The sequence below is a fragment of the Ammospiza nelsoni genome, chromosome 8 (assembly GCF_027579445.1).
Source record: "Ammospiza nelsoni isolate bAmmNel1 chromosome 8, bAmmNel1.pri, whole genome shotgun sequence".
Taxonomy (NCBI): Eukaryota; Metazoa; Chordata; class Aves; order Passeriformes; family Passerellidae; genus Ammospiza; species Ammospiza nelsoni.
This window is the reverse complement of record NC_080640.1, coordinates 8,259,566-8,284,567: the sequence shown is the minus strand read 5'-3', so window position 1 is coordinate 8,284,567 and position 25,002 is coordinate 8,259,566. Positions and strand designations below refer to the sequence as shown.

General features: G+C 41.7%; 1 protein-coding gene across 1 annotated transcript; it reads left to right on the top strand.

The window, feature by feature from the left end:
* The first annotated feature begins 4,422 nt into the window (after window positions 1–4,422).
* Window positions 4,423–20,202, top strand: TDRD1 (tudor domain containing 1). Its single transcript, XM_059477099.1, has 22 exons — window positions 4,423–4,437; window positions 4,546–4,660; window positions 7,165–7,229; window positions 7,426–7,573; window positions 7,968–8,073; window positions 8,389–8,428; window positions 8,533–8,581; window positions 10,083–10,163; window positions 10,483–10,659; window positions 11,149–11,256; window positions 11,762–11,932; window positions 12,199–12,444; window positions 13,836–13,958; window positions 14,853–14,963; window positions 15,139–15,309; window positions 16,182–16,427; window positions 16,975–17,091; window positions 17,299–17,409; window positions 17,665–17,832; window positions 18,158–18,379; window positions 18,546–18,592; window positions 19,196–20,202. The coding sequence occupies exons 1-22, from the start codon at window positions 4,423–4,425 to the stop codon at window positions 19,286–19,288; spliced, it is 2,730 nt and encodes a 909-aa protein (XP_059333082.1). The 3' UTR covers window positions 19,289–20,202.
* Window positions 20,203–25,002: the final 4,800 nt, after the last annotated feature.

Genomic DNA, 25,002 nt, shown 5'->3' with positions numbered 1-25,002 from the left:
ACCTTAATAAACAGCATCTCATTCTCCATAACCAACCCCTGCACATTATGTCAAAATCTTCTGCACCTACATACCATGCAAGAGTCAATCCAGTAATGTTAATGAACAGCTTACTTAGCACCTGTCGGGACTTCATTCCTTATTCTGATTGGATTTTTTTAAAAAGTCAAAATTTTGCTGGGCATCAAAAATCTGGACTGCATTTCAGTGCTGGGATCAGCAGTTTTTCAGTGGAACACAAAGCTTTTTGGAATACAGAGCACGGCATAAATGCCATTTTATTTAATAAAAAAAAAATGAAAAAAATACCTCAGCAGACAAGCTGCTAAGTGAAAGCAGTTGTATTTGCTATAGCAGCTCAGCTAAAATGAGCATTGGCAGCTCTCCTCAACTAACATCTTAACAATAGAAAAGCAACTTAGAATTACTGAATAATTCAGGTTGGAAGGGACCTCAGTAAATTATCTACTCCAATCCCCTACTCATAGCAAGGCTAACTTTGATGTTAGATCAAACTGTTGCTTTATTTTGGCTAATTAATTTTTATATAAAAGCGTACACATACCTACATGTATGAAAACATCACCTACCCAATGATGCACTGATGATTCCTTCACTTTGTATCACAGATGACCTTCAAAGTAGAATGTGCTGCATAACTTCACTTACAAACATTAATTGAGAGAGTTATTTCAGAGCAAGTTCTTTTTCTCCATATTCTTTCTAGGCATTTGGAATTTCAGAGGTGCAACTGCAAATCTGGGGGTCCTAGAAAATGCTCCTTAAAACCTGTAGTTTAACCCCAGCCAGCAACTAGGCCCCACAAAGCTGCTGGCTCACTCCCCTCTCCAGTTTCAGAACTGGAAGACTCAAACTTTGGGTCGAGATAAAGACAGTTTAATGTGACAGAAAACAAAATAATAACATGATAATATATACAAACCCAGTGATACACAATGTAATTTTTCACCACGTACTGACTGATGCCCAGACAGTTCCCAAACTGTTCCCTGGTCAGCTATTCCTCAGTTTATGTACTGAGGATGATGCCATTTGGTGTGGAATAATCTTTGGCCAGCTGGGATCAGCTGTCCCAGCTGTGTTTCCCCCCCTCTCCCACCCCAGCTTCTTGCTGGCAGGGTATGAGAAGCTGAAACGTCCTTGACAATAGTGTAAACACTATTTAGAAACAACTAAAAACATTAGTGTGTTATCAACATTGTTCTAAATCCATCCTAAATCCAAAGCACAGCTCTGTACCAGCTACTAGGAGGAAAATTAACTCTATCCCAGCCGAAACCAGGACAAAACATTTTAACTGATCCTTAAAAAGAACAGTGGGATCTTAGAAAAAATCAGTCTGTAAACCTTTCAGTGCCATAATAACTATAAATCTTTCAGTGTCCATTATTCTGGGAAAGCTAATACTACTTCAGGTAATTAGGCAATGTCCTAGCCATCACCTCTAAGCAGCAAAGGAGTCAGTCATATGTCTTTAAAAACATTAATTTGAAAGCACAAATGGAAGTAGGTTGCAGAGAACACTCATGCCCTCAACTTTAACCTCCAAATAACACTTTAAAGGCAAATGTCTAGCCCTTGCTTTGCTCAAATTATACTGTGCATCCCATCTTTTTAAAAATACATAAAAAATCAGGTGTGAAACAGAGATAAGTAAAAATTGTCTTTTTTCAGAAAGCAGTGCCATGCAACACTCACTTGCTAATTGGCATGCAGCAGAAGTCTAAGCTTTGCTTTCAGGAAGGGTTCTTTGCCACCACTGCTGCTGTTCTGCAGCTGAGCTGCAAAGTTCACACTGCTGCTCTGTAACACAGTCACTTCAGTGCCCAAATGCTTCTTTTCCTATTTGGTTTTCAGGTTGTTTAAAGAGACATCAGTATACTCTGACCCCAGTCTTTTTAAGATTTGTGCTTTTACCTTGCTGTACACTTTGTCTGCAGTCCCACTGATGTTACCTGTATGTGTTGTGTTCCAAGAGACCTAGCAAAATGTAATCTGATTTTTGCCTTTTACTCTGGGCAATTTCTAGAGAAGGATTAAAATCAGGTTAAGAAAATAGAGCCTGGCTAGTGCAGTTCTTCCTTAAAGGCAGAAGAAAAGGACTTTTTTTGTACTCAGCTGGACTCCCCATAGCTCTAGTCCCAGAACTGATGCTGAGAGTTCTGACTTCTATAATACCTGTGCTTAAGCCACATTTTCATGTGAAGAGTACTTTATCCCCAGGAGGTGGCCACAGATACTTAGGGAATGATAGTGACAGGTCACAGAGTCTTTACCCAGACCACTTACATGATGTTAAATTAAAATGAATTAATGGACCTCTTAATTATCCAGCCATAGGTCTTATTTGCATGTACAAATGCTGAGGAAAACAATTCCTGAGTGAGAGAACTTGCCATCTGAAAGACAGACAGTCCTACACAACAACAGACTTGTCTGCTGCAGACAAGCTCTGCATTGCAGAGGCAGAAGCAGAATTTGGCCCACATATTCAAAAGATTGTAGTTCTGGCTTATGCTTGGCTTTGGCTTATGCTTTATTATATAAGAGAAAGGAAAGGAAATGTTCATCTGATTGCTCGGTTTCTAGATGACATTTGTTAATTATCCAGAGTATTTCTGTAGCTTTGACCTCTGAAAGGGCTTACAAAGCAATTTTTTCTCCTTCAGATAAAGTGTTAGCAACTCCACTTTAAGGGAGAACAGTGAGGTGGCTCAACCAGCAGATGTGCTGAGTGATACCCCACACTCCTCTGAGACCACTGGTGTCAAAGGACCAATGGAGTAAAATGTTTCACAATAAGAAAAAACAGCCATTGGAATAATCTCTCCAAGGAAGTGGTGGATTCCCAATGCTGGACAATTTTAATATTCAGCTGGACAGGGTGCTGCATCATCTTATCTAGATGTCTTAAGCTATTAAGAAAACCTATTTTTTTTTTTTTTTTTGAGAGAGAGGTTTGAATGACAGAGAAGTATTTCTTAGTGCCTTACTGGTATTAGTTCTTCCTTACTCAGATTTCCGAGGGCTCCTTTGCCCAGTCGTTGCACTTACTGGGTTCATCTTGGGGACAGAGGAACAAGGGGCAGGGAGATGATGAAGGCTGAATGATCGCGATTGCCCTGTCTCCCCACAATCTCCCACATACAGGTGTGTGCCTACTCTGATATGCAATGCTGAGAAATTTGGCATGTGGGTTTCTTGAAATCCCACCAATTCCTACCTAGTTTTCCTTCTTGTTGTAAGTGCAGCCTCTGATCCACTCAGCTTTGCTCAGGCTGGAGGTTCATGTGAGCCAGGAAGAGTCGTTCCTCTGACTTTAGTAGGTGGTATTTTAACCATTGAGAGAAAACTCAGCAGCCCTCAGATGTGTTGTTCACTTCTCTTTTGAGAATGCTTAGTTTGGCAGACAGGATCCTAGACTTAAATACAGATAATTTAGACTGAAACACTGTCACAGCCAGATGCCAAATGACTTAAGGCAAAATAGCTATGCTTCAGCTACTTCTCTGTGAACAGAGATAATTATTCCCTGCTGTACAGAACATGTAACAATAAAATCCATCACTGATTTTATACACTTTAAAAATAAGTACAACAATGTAGGCACTAAAATAGATCAGATTAATTTATTTTTTGGTGAAAGCTTAATTGCACAGCACTGAGAACACCTGAGATCATGTCTGAGTAGTAGCATAAAACTGCAGCAATCTTGAGGATGAAGTATATTTTCCCATAAGGACGGAGACATGGAGGTGGGAGACAAAAGTTGAAGAAAAGGGGAAAACACCTTGTATAGAAAAGAAAGAGGAAAAAGGACAAAGGAAAATGGGAATCGGTTAGAAATGGGAAATGAGGTGATTTATGTTCTTGGCTGCAGGGCAAAATTCAAATAGTTTAAAATACAAATACATCAATTTTATGTATCAAATTTCAGCTTTTTGCATAGCTCTCACAGCCATTTTCTGAATTTGTATCAAATAAATTGGGGTTACTGGTTCAACCACGAGTACTTATGTCCACAAAGACGCTCAGAGGCCTGGAGCACCTCTGCTATGAGGTCAGGCTGGGAACTGGGGCTGCTCATCCTGGAGGAGTCTCCGGGGAGACCTCAGAGCACCTTCCAGTACCTAAAGGTACAAGAGAGCTGAAGAGGGACTTTTTACAAGGGCACTCAGTGACTGCACCTGGGGGAATGGCTTCAAACTGAGAGAGGATGGTTCTAGATTAGATATTGGGAAGAAATCCTTTGCTGTGCGGGTAGTGAGGCCCTGACACAAGGTTTCCTAGAGAAGGTGTGGATGCCCCATACCCCATCCCTGGAAGTGTTCAAGGCCAGGTCAGGGCTTGGAATAACCCGGCCCAGTGCAAGGCTCCCCAAGCCGCTCCTCCCCGGCCGCGATGGCGGCACCGCGGGTTGCGGGCGCCCTGGCAGCAGCACTTGCCCCGCTCCGCCCCTGGGCACCGGGGTCCCGCCTGGGCGGGGCGGAATGAGCGCCACGGGCCCGCCGGGAGCGCCTGCAGACGTCGCTGGCCTGCGGGGGCCGCTGCTTCTCCTCTTGCCGCCGACAGTCGTCGAGTGAGCGCCCGGCCCAGCTTCCCGCGTGGGGCAGCGCCGACGGCAGGGCGGCGGCCTGGGGTGAGCGCTGCTTTGAGGGGAGAGAGGAACAGGGGCGGCCCGGGGTGAGCGCTGCCCTGAGGGGAGAGAGGGACAGGGGCGGCCGGGGCTGAGCGCTGCCCTGAGGGGAGAGAGGGACAGGGGCGGCCGGGGCTGAGCGCTGCCCTGAGGGGAGAGAGGGACAGGGGCGGCCGGGGTGAGCGCTGCCCTGAGGGGAGAGAGGGACAGGGGCGGCCCGGGGTGAGCGCTGCCCTGAGGGGAGAGAGGGACAGGGGCGGCCGGGGCTGAGCGCTGCCCTGAGGGGAGAGAGGGACAGGGGCGGCCGGGGCTGAGCGCTGCTCTGAGGGGCAGGGGCGGCCCGGGGTGAGCGCTCTTCTGAGGGGCGGCAGGGGCGGCTCGGGGTGAGCGCTGCTCTGGGGCGAGAGAGGGGCAGGGGCGGCCCGGGGTGAGCGCTGCTTTCGGGGGAGAGAGGGACGGGGGTGGGCGCTTCGCTTTTCCCCAGGAAAGGAGCGGGTGCGGCCCGGGGTGAGCGCTTTGCTGAGGGGAGGGTGGGCCGGAGGTGGTGGGGCTGGCTGCGAGCTTGGGTGCAGGCCGTGGGACGGGGTTGTCTTAATTTTATTCTGAATTACTTAAAATCGCTTAATTTTAATCACTTAAAAATCACTTTAGAATCAGTTAATTTTAATAACACCTCTTTTATTGCGGTTGTTGAAAGCCCATTTCTGGTGGAGTTGGTGTGCAGTGTCACTTAGACTACTCTGCTTTATTCGCAGGTTCATTTTAGTTTGTTTTCGCCTATACTTTTAATTTAAAACAATTATATTGCATCTTAGCATTTGGAAAGCAGGTGCTGAAAATGCATTTCGGCAGAGCCCAGGGCTTTGCTTCCCCTCAGGCAGCCGCTGTTGGGGCAGTGGTTCCCCTCAGGGCATGAGGAGCCCAGGAGTGCAGGCTGTGCTTTTTATTACTACAGACTTTTTTAACAAAAGTACAGCGAGGTCTCTTCCAGCGACACAGTGAGCTTCGTGTGCAGGTGTTGATGGCTGCTTCTATTTGTCAGTGTGTTCCTCTTCTGAAGGAATTTTCATAATTTAATCTCCTGTATTCATTGTTGAGTTCTTTAGTGCAGAAAGTGTTTTGCTGTTTGAACAAAAGAAATATATGGTAGAGAATTAGCCTTCCAAAATGAATTCTTAAATATATCTTCAGAATATGACCCAAAAATATTTTAATTTGTGTGCCTGCCTGAATTTATCTTTAAATCCATGCTTTTGCAGTTACCTGGCCCACAGCCACCTTTGGTCATACTCTAATGTCAACCTTTACGTGATGGCAGAACCACTTAATCTTCAACATAAGGAAGTTGCAGATGCAGATTTAAGCAACAGGGTCACAGGTACAAACTTACTGTTGAAAGACTTTTAGTTTTGAGGCTGAGTTTCTGAAATATTTAACAAAATCCAGTATTTTGTAAGCAAAGAATACAGGGTGTTTTTGACAAATGTAGAAACAGTACAGAAAGTTTTAGCAACAGCACAAGTGCAGTAAGAGAGACTTTGTCCTAAACTTGACAGAGGTGTCTTGACTTTATTCTTATGTGGTTGTGTATATGCTTTATTATTGATACACATCATCACTAGAGTATGGCTTGTAAATATAACTCCTAATTATCCAAACTTGTGCCTGCTGAAATGCCTCAGAATCTAAAAAACCCACCAAGATAATCGAGGTGTCAGAGAATTAGGACCAATACATGGGAGTTGGAGTTCCTTCAGCAATGCTTCTTGCCTCTTAAGTGCCTTGCTACTGTCTGATCCATGTTCTCTTACTCCAAGTTGGGGAGAGGGAAAGGCTTCATTTTGGGAGATCTGAACTAGCTTTATGTACAAACAGCTTGGGTCTGGAGAGTTCATGAAATTTTGTGTTAGGCAAGAGTTTCAGTTCAGGCAGAGTTTCCAAGATTCACTTGCTTCCAGGTGGGAAAAAAAGGCCATGAAAGCTTTATGTTGTCTCAGTGGAGACCTTGGACAGGCCTGCCAGGCTGGAACAAGATTTGAGTGGTATATGTAGCCTAGAACAGAAGAAAATTCTTTGTAGGTGGATGAGTTTTCCACTTATCAAAACAGAGTTCCTGCTCTATTGATATGTAGGCTTAGATGAATGTCCTCTAAGAGTTGTTTGGTAAAGAAAAACTCACAGGAAAGACCACAAGGTTTATAAGGCACTCACTGGAAAGTCAGTTTCTTGTTTCAGAGTGTTTTGTTTGTCAGTATTGAGTGATAAGCACAGAAGGTGAAAGTGTTGTTTTAATAATACCATGATTGCATGATTGAGTAAATGTGGTATCAGAATGGAAACAAGTGACTTCCAGAGTGTGTCAAGGTCCAAGCATCTCCGTTCCCTCAAATGGGCTGGCAGAGTAGTAGGAGTAGCCAAGAGCCTTGTTTCTTCCTGCAAATATTCCATAACATAGGCATGTGTTGGTGTTGTTAATCAGATCCCTTTGCAAATACTTCTGCTTCTAGGAAGTTCTATGGAAGACAAAACTGGTAGAGAGAACTGCATAGCTGCAGCTGATAAAGAAAATACTGTGAGTTATTTCACTTTATAGTTGCCCCAAGTATTCTGAGCATTTCTAGGTAGCAGGAGTTATCAGCATGTATTTCTCTTTCTAGAACTTAAAAGTTTTGTCTCCTTTTGTTGTCATGTTTTTGTATATTAGAATATTTCTACCCTAATGGGCAGGTTTTTTCCAGTAAGAATGACTTCAGGTTTTTCTTCTGCAGGTGTCACATTCTAATTGGATTAATGGGAAGCCAAAGAAATTGCAGTGTTCCTCTAAGAGTGCTTTTTCTATTTGCTGTGATAAGAGTTTCTTGAGTTTGTTAGTACCACCCCCTAAAGGGGGCACTTGCCATCGTTGTGGTCTGTTTGGTAAGTGCCTGCTGTCCTGTAGCCTGACACACAGTACATCTATCAGTGAAACCAGACCAGGTTTGCTCAGAAATGTCTTTAAATGCATAAATATTTTTAATTCTCAGACACAAGTATATTCTATTCAGAACATAGTTGGAGTAACAGAACTGACAAGCAGAAGAGAGCATTTCTTTATCAGAAATGATGGGTTTTTTTCCCTTAAATGTAGAAGGAATTTGGGATATTTGGGTAGCAATGTCTGATAGCTGTATGTCAATACAAAGACCTATTTGTGTGTACTTAGAATTGCAGGGGAGCTGTTTTGTAGAGCAGTTATTTAAACAGTTCTTGTTCCTTCCAATACATATTTTCCTCAGACTTCTCTTGTCTTTTTTTGTTTGGTTTGTTTTAGGAAAGCTCAGATGCTCACAGTGTCTGCAAACTTACTATTGCTCTGCAGATTGTCAGAAGAAAGACTGGCCAGCACATAGAGTAGTTTGTGATCCCCTTAAAGAGAAGTAAGTTTGTAAAAGTTCTGCCAAATCATCTTCACAGAAAAACAATGTCTCCTACTACACATAAATGACCATGGGAAGGCACTAGTACAGTAAAATATGTTGCTTATTCTTAAGCTAGTACTGCATTATCTAATGCCTGTCATTATTACATATTACCATATTTGTATTTCTGCATTTTAGTGGATGAGGAATAAGGGTTGGCAAAAATCACATACTATGAACACAGCTTTTTATCTATTTGCAAGTAGATTGTATTATTAATGCTACTTGTCAGTCTCTGGTTCTTCAAACTGACATATTTTTCTTTGATTACAGTTTAAGTCATAGCAAAACCAAGACAGGAGTTTATGTTAAGGTATGTCATACAATTTTGACTATGTCTTGACTGGATCTGCTGTGCTCATGTGATCTCAGCTCAAAGGAAAGCACTATTCCCTAACTGGTGTTGATATATTGCAGGAGGAAGTGAGGTTGAGTTTTGCTGTAGATGTTGTACTTCCAGATTCTGGTGAGTGCTTGGTTGTGTGGATAAAATAACTCACCACAATTAAGGCTTTTCTGTTCACACCCCTCCCTAACATGTGTAAAAGATAATCTGGTTTCTTTTTTTCTTCTGCCCTCCTCCCTCTTCGTGCTTTCCCAACCTCTCCCTTGACTTATTTTTTTTTTTCAATTCTACTTTTTCACCTTTCCATAAAATGTCAGTTCCTGAAATACCTTGCTAAGGGTAATAACCTTAAATTTTAGGAAGGTTACTTTTCCAATAGAATTGTATTAACTTCAGTGTGTTCTGGGTCATCTTGTTTATTTTTCTGTTTTAATAGATGCATGAAAATTTGGTACCATTTTGTTTCTTTCTCACGGATTTTTAATTCTTTAAAAATTACAGTGCCAATTTCTAATTCCATATAGGATTTTACCAGCTTTCATTACATTTCATACATGCTCACTAAGTATTCCAGAGAAAGAGCAATCATTGGATATTGCTGTATCCAGTTGGAGAACTCTATAAGCATGTTTATATTTCTAACCTAGCAAGCTTCAGTGAGAGCCAAGCCAAGCACAAGACCTTTGAGGAGTCAGAATTCAGATTTCCAGTTGAGCTGGGTTTGATTGTCAAAGCAGATCAGTACATGCAAGGTGCACCTTTTGTCATGTGGAAGACTGTTTTTTACATTTTCCTCTGGCTGCAGACAGGAGCAATGTAGTGCCAAGACTGTATTAATATAATTGATCTGCAGCCCACAGGAACATTCAGGGACGTGGTGGTTGATGCTCCTAGCTTGCTAAACTTGCTCACGTGCAGGAAGCTTATCTCCATGTGATGCTGTGCAGTCTCTCAAAGGATGGTTCACTTTAGTCCCCTGTAAATTCCACTGAATAAGGATTGTGCTGGGCATATTTCACATTTGGTTGCTTCACAGCACAGTAGTGGTGAAGTGATGTGTAACCTGCTACCCTTTTGGAGAGAGGATCACATAAATGGCACTGCATTCTTGAAATGTTCATGCATTCATTCCAGACTTTATAAGCAACTGAAACACCTGTATTGAGGTTTTAATTTGAAAATAATGACATTGAAAGTTTGGAATGCTGCTTCATGCATTCAGCTGAGAAACCAAGATTTACAAAGACATCTTGACTAAATCATTACATACTCAGTATTGTAAATAATGAGGTAAGTTATGAATCCTTGTGTCTAAAAAGCCATAATCAGTTTTTCAGCTCACAGTCTTTAGTGACTGCAAGTAAATGTTGGTTGTTACTGCTTTTCTCATTTTATGAAGTCAGACAGTCTTGGAGCTGTGAATGTGCTCAGAAAACTCAAGTAGTTGAGCTACTCTGAAATTACCTTTGTTTTGCATTTTAAACATTAAGTGCTGAACAAATAAGTAGAACATACTCACCTTGTGATAGGAATATAGATGTGGCTCAGAGGATGGTTCTGAAGTGAAACTAGCTGATGGCTATTTGTGTGCTAAATCATTTATTCTTGATCTATATTTTAGAAGACTGCCTAAATAAAGTTCCCTTAGAAATGAAGTCTCATTTAGCTTCAGGAGGTGATGCCAAAGTAGACTCTCCAAGAGGTAAGCAAGCAAGCCAAACTAAACTTGGGGAATTTTAGCTCCTCCTGTACTGCATGATGTTCTAGCTGCTCACTAGCGTCACCTCAAAGTTCAAAATGTTGGCTAATGGAGCTTCAGGTCACTGCATACATTAGCTCATAGACATTTTAATAGTATAAAACATTTGTATAGTGGTTATTACATAAGCATTAATTTCATAATGCGACAGGAGCCTTTGAAGTCCAAAACATCAATTAAAAAAAAAAAACAATTCAGTATGTTTATATTTTCAAAGTCAACTAGCTTTTGATTGGCAACCTTTTTTCTTTTTTATGTGCAGTATCAGAAAACTATTCAAAGGGAGGTGAAAAAAATATACCTGAGGATGAAGACTCTTCTCACTGCGTTAATTCAATTACCAAGTTTGTCTCTTTAAATATTGGAGATGAATTTTCTGGTGTGGTTTCTCACATTCAAAGTCCAGACACCTTTTTTTGTCAGCGGATGCAAAGTGCCCGTAAGTGATGGTTGGAAATGCCTGGTGTGGCATTTTTCTCTTTGGTAGGGAGTGGCTGGAGGAGGGTGAATTTTTCTTCTGTGTCCATGTGCAGCCTTTTAATTCTGGGTAATCAGTAGCAAAATGTGTCCTTGGGAAGAAGCTGCCTACCTCATCATCTGCCTGTTGTTGGAAGAGCTGTCTTCCTTGGTTTCTTCTTGGCATGCCTCCACTAGCTTGCTTTCAATTTGCACAGGCTTCAGCTTTGCCTCTTTGCTGAAAAAAATCCATCCCTGGTTTTCCCTGTCTGTTCACTGCTGCTGTGATTCCTCAGACACACATGAGGACTCTCTTGAATGTTAATGATAGAAGAGCCCTACTCTGATCAGTGTTAAACATTTGAAATAATCTCCATTAGACTATAAGATGTTCTTCCAGGCTTTGAGCTTAATTATTTTGTAATAATTGCAAGATAGGCTATATTCCAAAACTTATGTATTTTAATATCAGGTCAACTTGCTGAGCTTGAAGCATCCCTTAATGAATACTGTGGCAAAATTCCCAGTAGTCCATCTTTCCGTCCTGCTGCTGGCAATGTGTGCTGTGCCCAGTTCACAGGTAAAAATGGACTGAAAACACTAAGTTATGTCACTTAAATTTATTACCAAAAAGATACAATTTGTAATTATGTTTAGAAATGTTTTATGTAGAGTTTATTTATCTCTGATTTTTAGCTGTGGGTAATGCTGGGTATTGATTTGAAAAATTCTGTATCTGTAAAGTACCAATTTTAAAATGTCCCTTTATTGAGCAATAAACATTGGATTCAGATTATTTAGAATAGCTTTTTAAGAGATCGTGGAAAGTTTGGGTTTTTTAATGTTGCTAAGTATTATTTCCCCAGGGCTGGAAATAGGTATATGTTTGAAATTTCAGTCCCCAAAAGAGGCACAGAAGAAATGGGATTATATGGAATGATGCTGCTATCACAGACTGCTTCTCAAAATGCTGCTTTAGCCAACACCTGGTAGTCCTAAGCTGTACTGAGATGGATGTATTTTTATATTGGTCTGTTAAAAAAAAAAATCATTCTCGGACAAAACATCTGTGTCTTCCTTTCTAGAGGACAACCTTTGGTATCGTGCTGCTGTTACAGCTTATGCTTCTGAAGACACTGTTTTGGTGGACTATGTGGATTATGGTAATTCTGACTCTCTTCCACTGACCAGACTTCGTCCTATCATTCCAAGCTTAATGGACTTGCCAGCTCAAGCCATAAGATGTAGCCTGGCAGGTATGAAGTAAATGATTAGCAGTTTCACACTAGATAGGGGGAGGACAAGTGGTGTTACACAACCACCACAGCTGTAGTATCACACATGGAAACATGGGAAAGGATGGAGGTAATGGTAGGGCATTATTTCCAGAATTCTTAACTGTCATGGCATATCTACAAAATGTGACAAATATTTCAGAATGTACTTGCAGTTGTTGTACCTGTCCACACATTGTGAGAGTTGGACTGACCTCAGAACCTTTCCATACTATGTGACTTTTTAGGTGTAAAGGCACCATCAACACGGACCTCAGAATGTATTTCCTACTTGAGAAAACTGGTGAAAGACAAAGTGTTGACAGTAAAAGTAGTGGATAAACAGAGCTCTAAATCTGTGGTGGAGCTTACAGATGCCTCAAGTACTCCAGTAATAAATGTATCAAGCCTTCTCCTTGAGGAAGGCTTTGCAGCTGAGGAGCTGAGCATGGCCTCACCAGCAGCCAGAGGGAGTGATGTGGAGCAAGCCAAGGGTGAGTATGAGCACATCTTGCTGCCTGGCATTGTTCACCTCCTGCTAGGTGGGTACAGAGAATGCAAGCTCTTATCTCTAAGAGCTTTTCAGTCTGGCTCCTCAAGTCTAGCCCTCACAAGTTCAAAGGTTATCCATAGCAACTTGACTGTAAAGAGTTGTGTGTCTGTGTGTGCGTCCAGGCGTGCACACTTAACAAAGTTGTTATTGCCTGCTTTTGGAAGTTGGTACTTACTATTGTTAGAAGTCTTAAAATTTCCAGTTGAAGTAGGTTATGACTGGTTATCACCTGGTTATTCCTACATCCTTATCCATTAGTGCAAATAATATTTGCTCTATTGTCATCTTCATTGTCCTGTATTTTACACATAGACCTCATACTTAGTCCTTGAAAATTTGACTGTAGTAGCTTATAAAGCTTCAAGTCTATGCTTATATTGCCTTGTTTGAATTTAGTGGCCAAAACTTCAATCCAAGAGATTTTTGCTAAAGATACATTAAATTTCTTTGAAATCTTGGAGAATATTCCTGGCTTCTGTCTTATGAAGCATGCTAAGTTCCTTTTTTTTTCCATCCTGTGTCTGGCAAATATACTTATTCTCTTCTGATCCACTGGTACTGAAAACTCTTTGTCAAGTCTGTTGAAATAATTTTGATCTTTCTCACTAGAGGCCTTGTGGCTAGGACACAATTATTCCTTGTCTTCGTTCAGAAGAGTAAGGAATCTTACAAAAAATCAGAATAAAAAGTAACTTTCCTGGCTGTATCTAAACACATCTGTGGCCCTCACCAAGGGCCTGTTTTGTACTTCCTTGCTTTATTGGTTACCTCTCACCTTTTTGTCATTTCTGTCACTGAGCCAGAGCTGTTGAATGCAGGTTTTAAACAGAGTGTGTTCTCCAGTGCCATGATTTAGTCTTCCCATGATGCATTCTACAACTTGTGTTAAATAATAAGTTTCTTTCAGGTACCTGAGTATAATATTCAGTGCAAATTTCTGCCACCAGTCTTTCTAGTCTTTTTTGCTCTTCCTCCTTGGATTGGTGACAGATGTTTCCCTTTTCTATGCTCCCTGCCCTGTTCCCTGGTGCCAAAGTTCCCCAGTGCCCCTCTTGCCCAGGCTGTTGCCAGCCAGCCTTTACCTCTGTATGTAATTACTCTTCCCTGCTATCTATGGCTTGCTCTTTTTGACAATGAAGAATTACATTAAAGAACTGGCATATTTCTCTTGGTTTTACTCTGCAAAGAGGCTCTCACTGGTAATTAGTCTGTTGGACAGTTTATAACACGAAATTCAAGGATGTGAATGAGCATTTGGGATGGGGTTTTTTTTTTCCTGTAAAAGTTACTTTAATTTCTTTTTATTCTGTGCTTTTTTTTTGTCCTCTCTAGAGGACACAACGAACAAAAGAATGTGCAAGTGGATTAAATTAACTCTTAAGCAAACACTCAGTGTCATAGTGTGTACAGTGTACAATCCTGGAGAATTCTACTGTCAGATTTCAAACAGCCATGGTAAGTTTATTCAGCTTAATTCTTTCTGGTAGTTTCTTTGCTTCCTAGTTTGTCATTTATTATAGGTCTAATTAACTACTATGTCAAGTAAGCTTACAGCACAAAGGCTTACCTCTGAGGTTTTTATCTGAGAATACAAGTGGAGTGACCCAGAAATTGGATCATGGTATTGAAATCTGAATAATGTTGAAGATAAGCAGTAGAGGAAAGTGAATGAGTTACTATAACCTAGTCAAAGGTTATCTTAATTTTTTTTTCACTGGAAGAGTGGCCAGGCATGGAATAAGTTGTGCAGGAAGGTGGTAGAGTCATTGTCTCTGGAAGTGTGCAAGAGGCATCTGGATGTGATACTTGGGGTGACTGTGGTGGTGCTGGCTTGATGGTTGGACTAAATGATCTTGAAGGGTCTTTTCCATCCTTGATGGTGTAGTGATTCTGTTAATAAAAGCAAGTAAGACACATGTTCCCTGTGCCAAGACAGTATTTACTGGAGCTCTCTTCTAGTACACTCTCATAATTTATAAAAACTTAAGAGATACAATAATTTTAACACAAAAATGAGAAAATGCAGCTGTTGGGATATGACTTCCTCTTGGATTAGTTAAAAAGTAATCTTGTTTCTCTACCAGAGGTCTGTATAAAGACTTCTGATAGCCATTGGTGTTTTAAATGCTAGAAAAAGAATGTGACAAAATTCAGTGGCTGAAGAGGGAGCTAAAGGCATTCAAACAAAAACTATGGGGCAGCTCTTAAAAAGTGAGGGGTGTTTGTTCCTTGACTTATGTAGCCAAGGAGTACATTTGAAGGTTTACAAGTAAACTGTAGAGTGAACTGATAAAGTTCAAGTCTGCTCATTTCATTGATCTCATCTTTGTTTTTTTTTCTAATTTTCAGAGTTACTTGCTCTAAACTCGCTTAACAAAACATTGTCTGAATACTGTCAGAATACACCACCAGATGTTTTGGAGCCTGAGAATGGAGACCCTTGCTGTGCTTTTTACTTTGGCAAGTAACAGAATAAAATTGTTTTGTTTTTATAGGGTGAACATGAAAAATCAGCTGATAGTTCACATTAGTAGAGGACAGCAAAGAATTACATTTATTTACTAACAAGTGAAAGCTGGTAGACTTAGCAAATGTGTGAAGTAATTACTAATTTTTTTTTAATCTTTAAAATTAGAGGATGGTAACTGGTACCGTGCTGTGGTGCAAAAAGTCACTTCAGATGGAAGAGTTCGAGTGAGCTTTGTGGACTATGGGAACACTGAGGATGTACCACGGGATAACATCCGACAGATCTCACCCTCATTCCTAAAACTTCCATTTCAGGCAATTAAATGCTGGCTCTCAGGTGAATCTCATTTTCTCTTCAAGAGCTCTTGCATTTAGAGACTTGCTGCTTTGGGGAATACTGTGCAGAACTGTTCTTTTGGGTTTGTTCATTTGCTTTCTCTTCTCTGAGCAGTTCTCTGGAGTGATCTGCATGGACTTTGCTTACTGCTTTACTGGTCAAAAGGGAGCTTGTTTAGTTCTGCTTCATGAGTAATGCTTACAGGTTTTTGGTTGTTGCCTTCCTAGGAGTAAAGGTGCTTTTGTGCAACTTTATTTCTCAAAGCTTTTGCAGGCAGTGGAGCTAATCTGTTTTAGTGAAGCAAGTTGGCCTTTCGGTTCTTTCACTTGACTCCCGAAGAGTTTGGCACTGTATTGCTGCTTCTCAGTGTTTTGCAAATTCCTTTTCCACACCGCTCAAAATTCTGCAGAACTTCTCTTTCTTTCTAGTGTAGTCTGCTTGGTTTAAAAATGAAAAGTGTGGAAACAGGAAAAAGCTCAAAACCTCATTTTGTTCAAGTGTCTTGTGCTGTTCCTGCCCACCCACCCTTAAAACACTTTGGTTTTGTCTGCTCCTTTGATAAAAAGGCCTGATTATACTGATCCAAAACCAGTTTTAATAATGTTGTTTGTGCTGAGGGAAAGGATTGACTTGGCTGAATCATAAAATATAAAAGATGAAACTTGGGTATCCTGAGAAAATGTGGGCATTTAGAAGAAAAGAGGAAGAGGGAGAGCAGTTAACAGGATGAAGGACAATGTGTTGCCCTAGGGTTAGTAAAAGCCTTGATATTTCAGGGTATGCTCTAAAGAAAATTTTTTAAAGGAAATTATAATGTTGAGGAAAGTAAATATTAGTGAATGGAGATATTTTAACAGTTTCTCACTTCCCAGGTATAAAGCCTGGAAACAGCCAGTGGAATCCAGAAGCTACAAGAAGATTTCATATGTACACTTCAGGCTTAGAGCTTCAAGCCACAGTAACTTCCCTTTCTGAAGATGGGGCAGGTGTAGTGCTTACTGATAATTCCACAGATTGTCCAACAATTATCAATGAGATACTAACTTCAGAAAAACTGGTTGTAAAGGAAGTTCTACAAGATGAAAATGACTTTCCAAACACATCTAAGGACCAGAAAGGTAATTAAAGGAATATTAATTTTTAGATTTAACAATTTTAGATTTAAGAATTTAGATTTAAGAATTTTCAGTATTCCAGCCTTTAACTGTTATTTGCTTGTTTAACTACAATTAATATCAATGCATAGTTTCGGGTATATTGTCAGTTCTTAGAGTTGAACACCAACTGTCCTGCAGGTGGCATTATAGACAAAAAGAGAAAGTTAAAAATCTGTGTGTCTTAAATGAATGTTGTTTGACTCTGTGGGAATCAGAGAATTAGAAATTTTCTATGACTGAAACTTTTCTCATGTTTGCTTTTCAAGGTCTTGTTTTCTTTTTTCTGAGCTGTTTTTTACTTTAGCTACTTTTATATGTCAACAGTTTATGAACAGCAAAGTAAGCATTATTTATTTTGATTTAGATTTGTCTTCCCAAAGGGAAGGCATGTAGTCGTGTCTGAAATTCAAAAAATTATTATAAATATCAAATAAAATAACAGTTCCTTAAAATAGATGTATGTTTGGAGGACAGTGGTAACACTGCATTTTCTTACAATTTCTGTTAGCAACTTCACTTGGGCACTGGAAGTCAATTGAGTTGGCTGTAGATGAAACCATGTCTGTCTGTGTAACTGAAGTTGTAAGCCCAGACTTGTTCTATGCTGTACCATTTCCAAAAAAAGGTAAGAAAAAGTGTTCGTTGTTCCTAATACCAGTAAGAAGTCACTGTTGCAAGCTAGTTAATAAAATTGTGTGTAGTGAACTGAAGTGTAGAAATGTATCTTGGGCAGTAGGAAAATACAAAAATGTCAAAGGTGGGAGCAAGAGGCTTAAGTATGGACTTCATTGTACCCAGACATGGTTAGTGAATGTGGTTTTTCTTCCTGTAGGTCAAAAGAAGCTCTTTAAGGAGCTGATTTCACTGGAAGACTATTGCAGATCTTGCAACAAGCAGCCCTTCCAACCAAAACTGGGTGAAGCCTGTTGTGCTCAGTTTTCAGGTGAGCCATTCCTTTGTCCTTCCATTTCCTTGGCCAGTGGAAAACACAGCTTTCATTTTTGCTGTAGACAAAGGAAAAACACCAGCTTGAAAGTGCTTATGGATCTCTTAATTGTGCTTCTTGTCAATTGGCCTTTTATTTATCCACCACAGTATTTAAAATTCTTTAAAAACTCTACAGTTTCTTGTTCTCGAGATAAAGTGTGTTTATAAGATGATTCTTCACACATGACCATTCTTGCCCCAATCTTTTCAGGTAATGGCAATTGGTACAGAGCTGTTGTTCTGGAAGCTTCCCAGTCTGCAGTGAAAGTTCTGTATGGAGACTATGGCAACACAGAAACTTTACCCCTTTCAAAGGTGCTGCCAATCACTGACTCCTATTTAAAGCTGCCTTTTCAGACTATTACATGTTCACTTGCAGGTAAGAAAACCACCCCAAAATAGGCAAAAAAACCGCACCCCCCAAAAACCTCTGACTGGTTTTCTTGAACCTTATAATTTTTTACCTGTTCTGGTAGTAGTGTTCATTCCTTAATACTGGTAAACAACATGACAATATTCTGAAATAGTATATTGGTAAGCACAGTAAAAGCTGGTTTAGAAAGCATGGTTTTAGTTCATTATCTCTAGAATTTCAGCTATTTATATTAGGAAAATTTAGCATCATATTTTCCAAAGCATATGTGTACTATTCAAGTTATATCTTAATTATTTATATAACAGACTTGATTTTCCTTTTTCCACAGGAATAGAGAAAGCTGAGTGGTCTCCATTAGTGCTTGACACGTTGAAAAAACTGTTATTGAAGCAACATGTCACAATTACAGTGAAAGGGATTAATGGAAATGTTAATTTAGTAACAGTGGAGAAGCACTTGGACAATGGTTATGTGAATGTAGCTGACAAACTGCTAAAGGAGGGTTTGGTCACATCCTGCAGTGCTGAGAACTCACATAGTGAACATCAAGGTACATACTTTGGCTTGATTACTTCAGTTTGCTTATTCTTGTAAGCACACGGGGTGGCTAAATGACTTTTCCTTCTAAAAATCCTGGACAATGCCACATGTCACCTCTTAAATTAGGGAAGGAATGTGTGTATGTGTATTTTGCTCATTCACTTTGGTTTTTGTAGGTAATGAAGGTGAGACCAGCTGCTGCTGCAAAGAATTAAAAGTGCAAGTAAGATTTACTCCAAGCAATACTTCCTTTTTTATGTTTCCAGAATTCAAAAGAAACCCTGTGTAGGAAGCAAATGGGAGTAGGGGGAATAATAGCTACTGAAACATGGAAGTTTAGTGAAATGTGTCCTGACACTTGTTCTCAGGTTTTTTATATAAGGTAATAATTAGAGTACCCTGAAGCTGAGGGAAGGATGGTGTTTGGAGCACACAGACTTCATTAGTCTGTACTTTGCCCCACAGACAGCTCTTACTTCATTTTTCAAGTGTTTAATTCTCAGGAGTGGCACTTTTCTCTGTTATCTAATTTAAGATGGCAATCTCAATCTTAATTTGAGTATTTAATCAGTTTGGTTTGAGGAAGCTGCTTCAGGGGGCAAAAAGGGGGGGAGGGACATATACATGGACAAGGGGAGGTCAGCTACAGTTCTGTTGGCTTTTTCCCCTTCCAGAAGACTTTACAACAGAAAGGAACTAAATCTATTTATTGAATTAATATAGTATTTAGCTGAGTTTGTCATATTAGCATCTACCCTGATCTGAGATCAGCAATTAAAAAAACCCCAGAATTGTATACTTCTAACTCTTTCTGCTTATTCCACAGCTTGAAAAGCATAAACAAGTCCTACTCTTCCTTTTAAACAAGTTTGGGAATCCAGATGGATTCAGTGATATGAAAAATCTGTTGAACCACTAAGTCTCTGACAGGCACCATTTCATTTTCATGTCCACCAAGTTGCTGCAGTTCCTTTTTTAGAAGATCAAGAGCATCAGCTTAAAAAATGAGGGTCACTTTCTAGAAACTGTGCTGTTTAAGTACCTGCATTTATCTGTGTGCTTGATTGTTACTGTGACACAAGTATGTAACTTGGAGGATTGCAAACCTGCAAGCTAAAATTTCTGTTCTGTTCTTGTTTTATGCTACCATGTGCTCCTAAACATCTTGCTTGTATTTTCTTGTTGAATGCACAGAAGTTTATGGAATGGCCATTACATTGTGAGTCTATTCTGCAGACTTGCATTTGGAATGATTGCAATTGTAAGGCTCACTTAACTTTGGTACCATTTATATCACTTGAAAAACTCTCTATCTTCTTTAATTACTGATCTTTCAGCCTAATTTCAGGTCTGTAGTTAGACCTTGATTTCAGTATCATTAAAGGTTGAATGTTGTCTTGGACTGAATACGGATAGTTCTCTCTAAAATCAGTAAACACTTTAATGTGCAGAGTTCTTTTTTTACACTTATGCTGTATAATATGCATCTGTGAATGTTATTTTTAAGTGAATTGTATTGAAGCTGTTTTTTGTGTAGCTACATCATCAGGATTTCTACCCCATCAAGTTTTCACATCATAATAAAAAAGACCCAGTCTCGGCAATGACAAAAATACTAAATCAAATTGTTAAGAGATTATCAGTATTTTAGTATTAAGAGATTAGCAGTCATTTGTGACTAATTCAGGAATGTCAGATTACTTTTTGTGGAACAGAGTAGACATTTGCTGATTGAAACTGCAGGTTCAGCCTTTTTGTCCACTTACAACATATACTTCAAGTTTGGGCTTTTGCAGATTGGAAGAATCTTGATATTAAAATTGTTGCCAAATATTTTCCTTTGACTTAATGTTTTATTACTCAAATTGCTTCAGATTTTTTTCCTGCCTCTTAGTTTTTGTTGCATCATGTTCTTGCAGTAACTAATAATTAGATGAATGCTTGCACTTGAATTTCTGGAGTTCTGTTTGTGCCCCTGGTTCTGAACAAGACTATGGCTTTGTCAGGTGTCCTTTGACTCCCTGGGAGCAGAGTGACTTGCACAAGGATTTGCTCTTATGCAAAGCACCTCACTGATTATTTAGTGCTCCCACACCTCTTGTTCACTTGTCCACATCCTCCATCAAAAGTGCACTGGAAATCTAGAATAACAGCACTTTTGAAAGGGAAGTAGTAGGAAATTAATAAAAATTACCTAGTACTGCAAAGTAACAAGGCTTTTTTTTATCCTTATAATTTCAATTTATGAAGCACTGTTGGAGGAACTTGAGTATACTTTGCTTACTGGGTTTGGCTGAAATTATTTATTATTTAGCAGTTGGTGTGTTCCTAACTGCATACTGTGAGGTAGACACAAGGGTGTGCTTTGCCTGTACAATTCAAAAATTATTGATCATTGTTTAGGTTTTGGGTGGGAGGAGGTGTGCAAGCTCTTCTTTGACTGAAAGAGCTCAGTTTTGTGCAACTGCTAGTACTGGCACAGAATAATAATAATAGCATAATAACAAAATATAATTTTTAAAACAGGTCCCTTACATCATTCCTCCAGGTGTAGTAGGTGTGAATATGGTACTTCTGCCCACGTCAAGAATAGTTTTCTGTGGAAAAACAAGCATTAGAAAAAACATTTTAAAAGCCTGATTGCTAATGCAGCTCCTTTGGGCTGCTGTGAGCAGGGTGTTCTGCTCGGAGCTGCTGGCCGCCCTGCTGGCTGTGCTCCAGGGCTGCTGACAGTTTGGGCTGTCCGGAGCCTATCGGAGGAGCGGCTACACCAGTGTTCCTCCTCAATGCAACCTACAGCAATGTGGGTGTTCCTGGCGTTCTTCCCCACCCCCCAGTTCGCAGTTATAGGTTCAGGCCGTGGTGGATGTGGAGGAGAGGTTGTCACAGCCGGGCACGGTGTGAATCCACGTGGGGAGAAGGTTGCTCATAACCCCGCAGGTGCACCGGGGCCGCGCAGTGTGCGAGAACAGGTAAAGTGCGGCTCGGAGAGCTTTGTTGTCCCCCCTTTTAAACGAGAACATCCTAAACCTCCGGCTGGGAGGGTTGGAGCTGAGTGGGGCTCGGAGGTGCTGGGGGTTGGCTCGCTCAGCGGAGCCGGGTGTGCGGCGGGGCTCGGGGGCAGCCTCTGCCCGGCTCCTCCGGCTGTTCGGGGCCGCTGGCTCCGCAGCCCGGCGCGGGGCAGGACGGGGCGATGGGGCCCGGGAGAGCCTTTCTGGGGAGGGCTGGGGCTGGTTCCCAGCGGGCCGGGATGTCCCATCGGCGGGGACACCTTGCTGTCCCATGGGCGGGGTGCGTAGGGCAGTGGGGATGCGGAGCCGGCTCCGAGCCCTGCGCAGCCCGGGGCAGGGAGGAGGGACAGGAGGCACCCGAAAGCGCCGTTCCGCAGCCCAGGTCCCGTCCCGGCCGCTCTGCCTCTGGTCCCCCCGCAGGGAATGCCGAGCTCCGTGCGGGGATTGCCGCAGCTCGGCAGGAACACGGCGCGAATCTCTCCAATAAATAAACAGGGCTATGGTGCGTTAGTAAAATAAAAATAATCCCCACTACCCCGGGAACCGGACTCAGCCCGTGCTCTCGTGCTTTAATTACTTTGTTTCTAACACTTTTTGGGGTGCGGCCAGAGGAAAGAGCTGAGCCTGCCAGGGCTGGCTTTCCAACAGGTTGTGTCTCGTGTCTGTAACAGACATCTTTCTGCAAAAGACATGATAACAACTTGATCACGACTTGATAACCAAGGAAAGACTGATACCTCTAATGTGTCTGGATACTTCATGAAAGGAATGAGAGTAGCCTCTTTATTTTGCATAGTAAAGATGGGCGTCACTGAGAAATAAATTGTCCACACAATCAGATTTCCCCATTTATTCAGCAAGGGCTGTGCCAGACAGGCAGTGTGTGTTCTGACCCACTTCTCATCTGTGTGTTGGGGTATCAACCATGTCATCTTCAGTGTGTGCTCTAGCCATGGGCAAAGACAGTAGCATAAGCACTTCTGTTAGAATAAACTGCTCTGTAAGTTTAGCAAAAGCTCTTAGGTCAGAGAAGTGCCTTTTATTCTGTAACTCATGGGTCATAAAGGATCTGATCTGCAGCATGCTGATTTTGACAGTACCCCATGTGAGCAGTGCTGTAAGATCAAGATCTCTTTATGGACAGGAGCCTTTGCTGCACAGGGGAAAAGAGCCTCTCAAAACTCCCTTGCTGCAGAACTGGGTGGGGGAGAACAAATAAACTAGTTTTGCAGAGCGTCTTCTGGAAATTTAATCCTCTTTATCCCTTGGAGAAAAACATTGTCAAAACTTTTAGACTGAAATCTGTGATGTTTGTTTTAAGGAGAAGTTAAACATTTCCCCTGTTGTCTTGCTTCTCGCCCTTCAGTTTCAGATCCCACTGTGAGCTGCCCCCAAGCAATGCCTGGGGCTGGGCAGAGGGGAAGCGTGGGGCTCCTACCAGAAGTTAGTCACTGCCTCCAAAGCTTGGCAAGAAGAAAAAAGTAAAATTTATTTATGGAGAACAAGCTGAGAGAGACTGAAAAAGGAGACAGGAAGATTGGTTCCCCCCTCCCTGCCTACATCTGAACATCAGATGAGCACGTAGCAGTGAGCTCCCCTCAGCAAGCTGGGGCCATTCCTCAGCATTGACAGGAGGTTGCTTGGCTTGTTAAAAATGTGTTTTAATGAATATACAGTGTAATCTTTCCTGCTTTCTCCCTGATTAAAATGAGTGATATTTTGCAATGTTGAAAGACATGTTGGGAAGGTACTTGTCAAGAGGAGCTTTTCTCCCCTTTACCTCTCTTTCCCATCTCTGGTGTCACTCCTCCAAACACACTACACATGGTCACAAGTCTTAGCTTTGAGTAAGTTGCTGTCATATTCATGTGTCCAAATGAGAATCTGGATACAATAATAGGAGTTTTGACTTAGTGTGGTTTAAAAAATATGTATTTTTGACTCATTATTGAGGTAGACATTATTAAAATTCCCTATCTTAATGACTGAGAAGATAAAATGAAAATGTCCTTCACTCGCCACCCCACCCCCCCCAGCAAAGCTGCTAAGGTTGCTGCTGCTAATCCTGGGCTAATGCTGATGAGCAGCAGGTGATGATGAAGCTTTCTTTCAATTCTTGTTGCTGAGAGTCTGGCTGGGCTAAAAGGCAAGGAATTCATCCTGCAGATTAGTTGATTTAAACCCAAGATAAAACCAAGTTGGCGAAACGTCTTGACCTGTCAATGTTTTGTGTGAAAACAATGTGAAATCCACAGCACCTGTCACATCTGGCTGCAAGCAGAGGCCTGTCCAGCCCTGGGTGATGTGCACCATGGAAATAGCTCCTGGGAAGAATGTCCTTGAGGCGTGGCAGAGGAATGACCTTTCCTCTGTGGAATTTGGAGGGCTTGAAGCTCCTGGGGGACACACAGTGGGGCTTCCCCAGTGAAGCTGTATTTTGGTCTCTCTTTATTTAGCCAAGCCTGGGATCTGTCCATTTGGTGGGGGCAGTCTGCTGAAGGGGGATGCTTGATGCACCTGGCACTGCAGGACAGGGTTATTGTGTCTGTAATAATGGTGAGTTGATGCCAGAGGGTGTTTCTTAATCCCCTCTTCATTTTGTACCTGTGCAGGTAACTGAGCATGGCCTGCTTAAGTATCTTGCCTTGTGTGGTGTGAGTGATATATAATTTGCTGCAGAGACAAGTATTTCCTGAGAAAAATCCACCCATTTTCTGGAAAAACAACTAGTAGAGCTGGTTATCATGAAGTACACTTACTTGTCTTTAACTACATAAAGAAAATCTGCTTGTGCAATGACAGGGGCAGAGACCCATCAGGAATCTGCTCTAGTGAGTGCTTTTAATCTGGAGAAAAAATAAATATCCATGTTTGAAATAGAAAGCCAAGAGCTCTACCAGATACATATGGTCCAAATCTGGGCATGCTTGAAAGTGTCACTGAGATCTACCTACGACGTGATGGCAGCCTCGCTGATTTCAAAGGAAAAATGAGCAGAAAATTGAGTTTGCTGGACAGTTATGCATAAAAACATCTCCCCAGAAAGCCAGTCCTTCTAAAAAAGGAGGCATGAAGGAGCCTGGGGCTGAGTGTTGTTGGGGATAGGGATTGGGATAGGGACGGAGATGGGGATGGGCACGGGGATGGGGATGTGGATGGGATGGGGATAGGGAGGGGACGGGGATGAGGAAGGGAATGGGAATGGGGACAGGGATGGGATGGGATGGGATGGGATGGGATGGGATGGGGACAGGCAGCAGCACTGCTCAAGGGATGGGTCCCTGGGTTGGGCTCCTGAACAGGGGCATCCCAGCCGGAGCTGATGGGGAGCTGGGGGGATGAGGCTCAGATTGTGCTCAGTGAAGCCCTGAGCAGCTCTCTTGGGCCCGCCACTGGCCCTCCCAGGTGCCGTGGTGGGACTCAGCTGAGAAAGGGAGGTGCACAGGAGAGGGAGGAGAGGAGAGGTCTGTGTGCGCATGGAGAGGACGGCAGGCAGGGCTGGCTGTCCCTCCCTGCCAGGGCTGATCTCTCCAGGTGTGATGGGAAAGGAGAGGATTATGTTGAGAGATTTCCTTTTTTATTATTCCTTCATTTTCATGTTTTTTATTCTACCTTCCCTACC

Bases quoted from the DNA above. Each gene is read 5' to 3' on its own strand.
- TDRD1 (XM_059477099.1), top strand. The intron at 4,661-7,164 runs GTGAGCGCTGCT...TTCTGCTTCTAG, and splicing joins CGGCAGGGCGGCGGCCTGGG to GAAGTTCTATGGAAGACAAA. The intron at 7,574-7,967 runs GTAAGTGCCTGC...GGTTTGTTTTAG, and splicing joins CCATCGTTGTGGTCTGTTTG to GAAAGCTCAGATGCTCACAG.